Genomic DNA, 10,013 nt, shown 5'->3' on the forward strand with positions numbered 1-10,013 from the left:
TCCATCCTTCTCCTGTCCCCTGTCCTGTTACAGTGGTCTTCGATCCCTCACCAAAGGGACTCAGCCGGCGGGCAAGAACTTTAGACACTCACACTCCCAAAGCTCCCTTTCCGGGGGTCCGCTTTTCCCAGAGTGCGGCGCTGCTCCAGCCAGGAGCCCACCAGCTTCGAGCCCCACCAGATAGGATTAGAGCGCGCTGGGCTCCACCCCTTCTGCCTGGTTCCCGCCTCGCCCCCAGCGGGGCGGGCCTCTAAACGCTGTCTCCATGGCCCCGCCCCCAGGCAAGAAGCCCCGCCCCACCCCGCCCCTTGTTTCAGTCCATCGCCCTCCCAGAACCCGAGGCCCCGCCCCTGTCTGGTGCCGCCCCGCCCCCGTCTCCACCTCCCGCCCACGCCAGCCCCGAGGCCCCGCCCAGGGCCCGCCCCCAAGCCCCGCCCCGCCCCCGGCCCGCGTCCCCAGCTCTCGCCCTCCCCGGGCCGCGCGGCCGGAGCTGGCAAGAGGAGAGGCGGCGGCAGCGGCATCGCAGCTTGGGGACGCCGGCGCTCCGCTGGACACGGCGTCCCCGAGAGCGCCCTCCTCGCACACATCTGCCTCCCGCGGCCCTCGGCCGCCCGGGAACGTCTGCCATTCCCCGAGGGCAGGCGTGTCCTCGAGGAGTGGGGCGGGGAACGATCGCGGGGCCGCAGCCTGTAGGAGCGCGGGGAGCGCGGGGGCTTGGGGAGCAGAGAACCAAGAAGATCGGGCAGCCCGGCCCCCTGCGCACCGCAGTTTTCTCCAACTCCCCACCTCCTCCGCATTGGGGCCCAGCGCTGCTCGGGGACCCTGTCCGGATTTGCCGAAGGTAAGCGGACTTGGGCCACTAAGGGGTCTCCTGCCCGCAAACCACCGCCAGAGTTCGGGGAGCGGGGAGCGTAGGATGGGGGCGTCACATTCGTAGGAAGTGCCTAAAAAAATGCAACAGGCGGGGCGGATCGGGAAACTCCTGGCGTTAACGTTTCCCTCGGAAAGGAGACTTGTCCAGGACTGAAACTTGGGTAGGTTCTTCCCATCCGAAGCAGCGCAGAGGGAAGCCGAGCCTTAAGTCTGGGTCTGAGCTCCCTCTGCTGGTTCCTGGTGAGGCTGGAACGGAGGCTACAGGTGAGAGATGGGAGTGGAACTGCCCTTCTCTGCTCGCGCACATTGTCATGATTTCTCCTTTGAGGAAAGTGACTGGTCCTTTAAGGAGACACCTTCTGATCTCATGAAAGCTAAGCCCTCTAACGGAATAATAAAAAAAAAATCCTTGCAATTTTTTGCTTTTTATCCCGGAGTCCTTTGTGACAAAGCAACAAGAATCATAGCAGGGCTCATCTCTGGGTAAACTGCATTTGAATAAAAGGATTTTATTTATTTATTATTTTTCTACACTTTTAATTACATGTATTGGGATGACATTGGCTAATAAGATTATATAGGTGCCAAGTGTACAATTCTATGATACGTCATCTGTATGGTGGATTGTGTGCCCACCACCCAAAGTCAAAGCTCCTTCCATCAGTCACCATACACCCCACTCTCTACTCTTTATTACCCCTCACCACCCCCTGAAGACATTTTAAGAGGCGAAAGCAGGCTGCGGTTAAAATAAGTACTGTTGGCAAGGTTAGTTCTTGTAGCTGCTTGTCATCTGCCAGTATTCCTTGGTATCCCCCCCAATGTGTGCATTTAAAAGTGTAAGAAAAAAAAAAGAATCACTTGAGCTAACTTAGATTGTACTTAGTAACAGATGTCATGGTGATTCTGAAACTTGTGTTCGGTACAAGATTTGAGTTATCAGTTCATACTCACTCCCAGCATATCTGCGGCCTCAGAGAATTTCTTTGTTTTTTTTTTCCCCTCTCAGAAAAGAATGTCATGAAAAAGGGACAGAACAGAGGCGGCACTGCAGGTGAAAGGGGAGTTTTCTTCCCTGCTCGTGGTTACTCTGTGATCGGAAGAGCAATACCTGGCTGGCTGAAGAGATTGGATTTTTCTAGCTGTACTGATGAAGCTGATCAAAGAAGACATAAAAATGTTCCCTCTCGATTATAATGGGCTGATAAGTGAGAAAGCCTGCAGAAGACAGATTTGAAATGAGGGCAGGAATTTTGAGTTCTTTACAACCAGGTAGGACTTTGGACACGTGTGGAGGATGCTTTTCTCCCAAAAATGAAGAAGAAAAAAATTCTCAAACCTAGAAGTGTAAAAAGTTGAGAAGAATAACAGCTGAGTCCACCGCAAAGATTTCAGGACTTCATCACCTTTGGGCAGACACACCCAGGGGCACCCTATGTGTATGGGGATTTTACCGCTGGTGATGGCTTCCTGTGCCGGGAATGACTTACGTTGGATTTTGGAGCGCTTTTCCTTGTTTCTTTCCTTCCTTTCCTTTTTTACAATGTGAGTGCTAACTCTTCATGCATTCTTGGTGTGTTTGACTCTTTCCGCCACTGTTTACTGTATGATATGGAAAAACTAGAGGTTTTAACATTTTCCTGAAGCTTTATTGGAAGCAAAACTGCATTAGGGACGGAAGTATACAGTGTAAGTTTTCTCTTTTTGGCAACTGCACTTGCTTTGAATGAGCCGAATGTCAGCTGGATTTCACAGCATAAGTGATTCACAGCCTTTGTTTTCTCAAGGCCTCACGTGTGTGCATTAGACTGAGCAGATGGGAACCACATTGAGCAGTGTGTTTGACATGATTGCCTAAGGAAAGGAACTCCCTGATGGATCATGGCGTTTATGTTTACAGGACATTTCTTATTTTTAACGTTAGTGATGTTTGCTTTCTCTACTTTTGAGGAATCTGTAAGCAATTACTCGGACTGGACAGTTTTCGCAGATGATATAGATCAGTTTAAGACACAGAAAGTGGAAGATTTCAGACCCAACCAAAAGCTGAAGAAAAGCCCGCTTCATCCAAGTCTGTATTTTGACGCGGGAGCAATCCAATCAATGAGACAAAAGTCCCGCACGAGCCATTTGCATCTCTTCAGAGCTATCAGAAGCGCAGTGACAATTATGCTGTCCAACCCGACGTACTACCTACCTCCACCCAAGCATGCTGACTTTGCTGCCAAGTGGAATGAAATCTATGGTAACAACCTGCCTCCTTTAGCGCTGTACTGCTTGTTGTGCCCGGAAGACAAAGTTGCCTTTGAATTCGCCTTGGAATATATGGACAGGATGGTTGGCTACAAAGACTGGCTAGTGGAGAACGCACCGGGGGATGAGGTTCCAGTCGGCCATTCCTTAACAGGTTTTGCCACGGCCTTTGACTTTCTGTATACCTTACTGGATGAGCGCCGCAGACAAAAATACCTGGACAAAATATGGGTGATTACTGAGGAAATGTATGAGTACTCCAAGGTCCGCTCTTGGGGCAAACAACTGCTCCATAACCACCAAGCTACTAATATGATAGCATTGCTCACGGGGGCCTTGGTGGCCGGAGTCGGTAGAGAATCCAAAGTCAATTTATGGAAACAAGTTGTAGTAGATGTGATGGAGAAGACGATGTTTCTCTTGAATCATATTGTCGATGGGTCTTTGGATGAAGGTGTGGCCTATGGCAGCTACACAGCTAAATCAATCACCCAGTATGTGTTTCTGGCCCAGCGCCATTTTAATATCAACAACTTGGATAACAACTGGTTAAAAATGCACTTTTGGTTCTACTATGCCACCCTTTTACCGGGTTTCCAAAGAACTGTGGGCATAGCGGATTCCAATTATAATTGGTTTTATGGTCCAGAGAGCCAGTTGGTTTTTTTGGATAAGTTCGTCTTAAAGAATGGAGCTGGAAATTGGCTAGCTCAGCAAATTAGAAGGCACCGACCTAAAGATGGACCGATGGTCCCCTCCACTGCCCAGAGGTGGAGTACTCTTCACACGGAATACATCTGGTATGATCCCCAGCTCACCCCGCAGCCTCCTGCTGAATACGGTACTGCAAAAATGCACACATTCCCTAACTGGGGCGTAGTCACTTACGGGGCTGGGTTGCCAAATACACAGACCAATACCTTTGTGTCTTTCAAATCTGGGAAGCTGGGAGGTAGGGCCGTGTATGACATAGTTCACTTCCAGCCATACTCCTGGATTGATGGGTGGAGAAGCTTCAACCCAGGACATGAACACCCAGATCAGAACTCATTTACTTTTGCTCCCAATGGGCAAGTGTTTGTTTCCGAGGCTCTCTATGGACCCAAGTTGAGCCACCTTAACAACGTGCTGGTGTTCGCCCCGTCGCCCACGAGCCAGTGCAATCAGCCCTGGGAAGGCCAGCTGGGAGAGTGTGCCCAGTGGCTCAAGTGGACCAGCGAGGAGGTGGGGGACGCAGCGGGGGAAATCATCACCGCCTCTCAGCATGGGGAGATGCTGTTTGTGAGCGGGGAGGCAGTGTCCGCCTACTCTTCAGCGATGAAGCTGAAAAGCGTGTATCGTGCTTTGCTTCTCTTAAATTCGCAGACTTTGCTAGTCGTTGATCACATTGAGAGGCAAGACGATTCCCCAATAAAGTCTGTCAGTGCCTTCTTTCATAATCTGGATATTGATTTTAAGTACATCCCGTACAGGTTTATGAACCAGTATAATGGCGCCATGATGGACGTGTGGGACGCGCACTATAAAATGTTTTGGTTTGACCATCGTGGCAGTAGCCCCGTGGCGAGCATCCAGGAAGCGGAGCAGGCCGCCGAATTTAAGAAGCGGTGGACCCAGTTTGTTAACGTTACGTTTCAGATGGAATCCACAGTCACCAGAATTGCGTACGTGTTTTATGGCCCATACGTCAACGTTTCCAGCTGCAGATTTATTGATAATTCCAACGCTGGACTTCAGATTTCTCTCCACGTCAATAACACCGAACACGTCGTTTCCATCGTGACCGACTACTACAACCTGAACACAAGATTCAGTTACCTGGGATTTGGTGGCTTTGCCAACGTCGCCGATCAGGGCCAAGTCACCCGATTTGGTGTGGGCTCTCAGGCGATAGTAAAGCCCGTGAGACGGGATAGAGTCATTTTCCCCTTTGGATTTAACTTTAATATAGCAATTGGGTTGATTCTGTGCATCAGCTTGTTGATTTTAACTTGCCAGTGGCGGTTTTACCTTTCCTTTAGGAAGCTAATGCGGTGGATCCTCATACTCGTCGTTGCCTTGTGGTGTGTCGAGCTCCTGGACGTGTGGAGTGCCTGCACGCAGCCCATCTGTGCGAGATGGGCGAGGACCGAGGCGGAGGCCAGCACGCCGTCTGTGTCCTCCCCAGGGCACCACGTGGATCTCCCAGACGTGGTCATTACCTCACTCCCTGGCTCAGGAGCTGACATTCTCAAACAGCTCTTTTTCAACAGCAGTGACTTCCTCTACATCAGGGTCCCCACAGCCTACATTGACATCCCTGAAACTGACTTCGACATCGACTCGTTCGTAGACGCCTGTGAATGGAAGGCGCCGGAGATCCGCGGCTCGCGTTTCCATCTACTCCGGGGCTGGCTGCAGTCTTTGGTCCAAGACACAAAACTGCATCTGCAGAACATCCACCTGCACGAATCCAGCAGGGGTAAACTGGCCCCATATTTCACATCGAATAAGGACAAGAAAAGAAGATCGAAAAGGAGGGAGTCTCTGCCGGAACAAAGAAGCAGAATGAAAGGCGCCTTTGATAGGGATGCCGAGTACATCAGGGCGTTGAGGAGGCACCTGGTTTACTTCCCGAGCGCGCGGCCCGTGCTCAGTTTAAGCAGCGGGAGCTGGACCTTAAAGCTTCATTTTTTCCAGGAAGTGTTGGGGTCCTCCCTGAGGGCATTGTATATAGTCAGGGACCCTCGGGCCTGGATTTACTCAATGCTGTACAGTAGCAAACCAAGCCTTTACTCCCTGAAGAACGTCCCAGAGCGCTTAGCTAAGTTGTTTCAAGTGGAGAGAGGCAAAGGCAGATGCAGTTTAAACTCGGGCTATGCGCTCGAGTATGAATCACTAAGGAAGGAATTATCAAAACCCAAGCCGAGTGCAGTCTCCCTGCTGTCCCATTTGTGGCTGGCGAACACAGCAGCCGCCCTGAGAATAAACACGGGTCTGCTGCCTACCAGCTACCAGCTGGTCAAGTTCGAGGATATTGTACATTCCCCCCAGAAAACCACCGAGAGGATCTTTGCCTTCCTCGGAATTCCTCTGTCTCCTGCTAGTTTAAACCAAATATTGTTTGCCACCTCCACCAACCTTTTCTACCTTCCCTATGAAGGGGAAATATCGCCAAGTAATACTGAGGTTTGGAAACAAAACTTGCCCAGAGAGAACATTAAACTGATTGAGAACATCTGCTGGACACTGATGGACCGTCTAGGATATCCAAAGTTTACGGACTAAGCGCTGCGGGTCGGCAGAAATTTGCACTAACCCTTCCCAGCCTAATTTGTGGACATCAGTTAGAGGAGTTTGTTTATTCTTGTACTCTGTGTGTGAGAGTGTGGGTGTGTGTTCAGTTCGTTATTTGCACAGAGAGATTGTTTTAAAAATAGGCACCGTATTTGGCCTAGCACGATTTACTTTTTATGTCACCGCTGTCTTGCCTTTGGTTCTGAACGATTCTCTGCTAAATGCTTCCACCACAGAGGCGTAGGGGAAGTTCTGTTGTGGTCAGGGGAGATGTGGAGATTTTAAAGGTTTTTGTGTCTCCATCTGCAGCCGTGCCGGTGGGTCCCGGAACCTCAAAGACGGCGCAAGGCCCTCAGTTGTTGCTCTACCCACGCAGCTCTTCCTTTCAGACGGACTACAGAAGCCCCTTGTCTTTTTTTTTTTTTTTAAGTTCCTCCAACACATTTATCCTGCACAAGAAAATAAATCCTTTACTGTGTATAGTGTTTAGTGACATCACTGGGGAAATGGTGGAAGCCCGTATCGGAACTGTAGAATTCCTTTTGGAAAATCCAAGTGGGAGTACAGAAGGAGTATGTTTTCTTTGCAGGTCACAAACAGTGACCAAAAAGCCTCCTTAACATTTTTCTACTTGGAAGTGATGAGGTCAGTCTTTGAATAATCTGGGTGCCAAGAGCTGGTGGAGTATTTTTTACCTTGTCTGCTTAAAACTCTGTTTTTTGCCTCCTTGAAGTCACAGCTGCTAGCATCAGGCCACTCCCACCCTGTCCTTTCTGTCACTGTCCTGCAAAACAATCTGAGGTTACTAATTGCGAAACACCCCATACTTGTGGGGATTTCCCCAAACCTCCCCCCCACCCATGATTAATTTTGCGTTAAAGCCTGACACAGACGTAGAATCACACTTCTTTTTGTGGAATTGTCACCATATGACTCAAAGGAGCAGAGCCACTGCGGGCCGTGTTTTTTTTTTTTTAGACTGGAAACAGAGTTGGAAAACTGCCTGGCTTGTCTTGCATCCCTTTGAATGAGTTTACAGACTGCCAGTGTTGGCAAATGGGAGATGATGTCAGCGGCATCTGTTTCCTTTACCATCTGCATCTCATTATAAAGGTAGTCGTCATAAAATTGTGGCTCGTTTTATTTTGGTAGGCGCTGAAATCAGAATGCTGGACCAGTAGAAGCCAGTGAAGTAATTACAGTGTACTGGATGAGAACCATTAGGCAGTGCCGACACTTGATGAAAATCTCTGTACAGATTGCATTTTTCTTCCTGATGTTTCAAACTGTCATTTCCCCCAAGCTCTCGAACACTTGGGAGTCTGTCATTCTGACCTAGATAAAAGTGGTCCTTTCTCGGTAGTTTGTTATTGTGTCAAAATGTGCCTCCAGAGTGATAAAGCTGTGGACATGTTACATTCCAGCTGAACTTAGCGTGGTTGTCATTTTTGCCCCATTACTGTGCGAGCGAGCGCACACCGCCCCTCGGCCCCCTCTATCTCCTTCCCGGAGCTCTCACGACTCCCTCGACAAGGTCAAAATGAAAGAAAATCATATTCGCACAGGTTGAGAGTGCAGCGGAAGACCTGAATCTACCCTATAATTTTCAAGGAAGATTATTCTTCCTATCTCAGGGTTATCAACGAGCATGTAACATTGCTGCACAGAGGATAACGCTATTTCCATTATTGGCCAGAATCCCCGTGTTTGCTTGCAGTTCCCAGGATGTGCCAACTCGAATGGGACCCAGTGAAAAGGCTTTGGGTTGGCAGTAATGTTAGGTCTGATCAAGGTAAGAATTAGAAATGTGTGCAGGTAACAGAGAAAGCGGAAGCTATACCACTGCCTTTCTTTTAAAGTTGTACAGAAACACGCCCTCAGGCTGAAGAGAGCCAGGCGGAGTGTGTGGAGGAACTGAGGGAAAGGAGGGGAAAATGAGGAGGGGTTCTGGGAATGAATGTGGGAACAATATGGGAGCCTGTTCTTGATGCCAGTGAACATGACATGCTTAACAACATGGCCCTTACAGTGCACCCTAGCTCGTACCCCCCACAGCAATGTCAAGGTGAATCCTGTCAGTGTACTCACCCCTTCCCACCCCACTGGAAAGGAGGGAGAAGACCTATGTCAGATGTCCCTGTGAGGGATGGCAGCCGTGGGACATGCGTGCATGTGTCCCTGCTTGGGACCCCTGCCTTGTCACCTCAATACCTACGGTGACTGACTCCCTCACACCCAGACCATGCACTCTTAGGGTGTCATCCTAGGAAGAAAAGTGACTAGACTCTACACTTACTTTTGTTCTTACCATCTTGAAAGTAATTAAAGAAACAACAATCACTGTGTGACGCTTCCAAAGGGGACACTTAGAAAATGTCCTCTCTGTGAAATCAATTCCTTTTTTCATTAACTTCCCCAAACTGAGGCCCAATTGGGATAACAGCTTTTATTAAAATGAGAGCATTTAAATCTTGAAACTTTGGAAGGATGTGTTAATTCTGCTGATGAAAGTAACATAAGTAAATGTAGTGGTGATCTGGTTTTCAAAAGTCAAGTAATACAAATTACTCACTTTGGATGGAATACGCTGTATCCAGAGTTGCATTTACTGTAATAATAATTCCAGGAAGGAGAGGAAATGGGAGTCTGTTCAGGAGAAAGGAGATAAGTCTATAAATACTCTTTAATTTATAGAAACCTAGAGAGGCGCAATTCTTAAGCATATGCACACAAATACATACATATTAGGTTGAGACCCATATATTAGACGTTTGATTGTCTGACATTTTAGAGAAGAATTAGTAAATGCCTGGGAAGAATGGGGAAGGTGTGTCAAATTCCCGGGCATGGAAGAGGACTTGTTACACCACTGTTGGCAAATACATTCAAGGAAGAACCCTCCACACACACACACAAGTATGTTTTTTCTTTCTGTGGAAATGCTACCCCTCTTTGCCACTTCTGATCGGTTTCGTTTATCAGCAGAGTTTGGTGTGCTTCATCATAGACCCTAGACCGTCTCAATCTATATAAAGTATATCACATCCAGTTGTCTGTGCATAAACATTAACTGTGGTTTCAAAATTGCTATATATACTTGATCATAACTCAGTTTATTAGAACTATATGTATACCAAGGCTCCTCTTTTACTAAATAAATACCAAGCCAAAAGCAACTCGGCCATGGTTGGGAGAATTTGTAATAGGCCTCTTCTTCGGGTCTTTGGGTGACTGGTGGGATTTTGTACGGAGCGGAGGAGGCAGAAGATGGGATATGCAGGGAGACCTGAATGTGGACATGCAGTCCCACAATTCCAGCTGCTGAACTTGCACCCTCCAGTGTGGGCACGCCTTGCCTCTGCTCTTCTGATTGAACTTCGGGCCCCATCTGTCTCTGACTTGCACTCTGCTACACGCAGCACCCCAACTTGCTGACTGGCGAGAACACCCCTGCACTGAGTACTTGTCCTGCCCGTCTGTCCTGCCTGCCACTGGTGAGGTTTTGAAGCATGACGCTGCTAAAAAGAAGGTTCTTGCAGGCTGCCTGAGATATGCGAAGTTGGTGGTGCATGAGGTTTGCACAGGAAGCCTTTTTTATTTTTTACGAGAGT

At 48.6% G+C, this 10,013-nt stretch overlaps 1 protein-coding gene across 1 annotated transcript; it reads left to right on the forward strand.

Moving 5' to 3' along the window:
* Nucleotides 1-444: 444 nt before the first annotated feature.
* On the forward strand, nucleotides 445-7,831 carry DSEL (dermatan sulfate epimerase like). The gene is made up of 2 exons (XM_028524831.2): nucleotides 445-841; nucleotides 1,883-7,831. The coding sequence occupies exon 2, from the start codon at nucleotides 2,755-2,757 to the stop codon at nucleotides 6,391-6,393; it is 3,639 nt and encodes a 1,212-aa protein (XP_028380632.1). The 5' UTR covers nucleotides 445-841; nucleotides 1,883-2,754; the 3' UTR covers nucleotides 6,394-7,831.
* The last annotated feature ends 2,182 nt before the right edge of the window (nucleotides 7,832-10,013 follow it).

The sequence above is a fragment of the Phyllostomus discolor genome, chromosome 9, assembly GCF_004126475.2.
Source record: "Phyllostomus discolor isolate MPI-MPIP mPhyDis1 chromosome 9, mPhyDis1.pri.v3, whole genome shotgun sequence".
Taxonomy (NCBI): domain Eukaryota; kingdom Metazoa; phylum Chordata; class Mammalia; order Chiroptera; family Phyllostomidae; genus Phyllostomus; species Phyllostomus discolor.

Bases quoted from the DNA above. Each gene is read 5' to 3' on its own strand.
- DSEL (XM_028524831.2), top strand. From the start codon at position 2,755: ATGGCGTTTATGTTTACAGGACATTTCTTATTTTTAACGTTAGTGATG.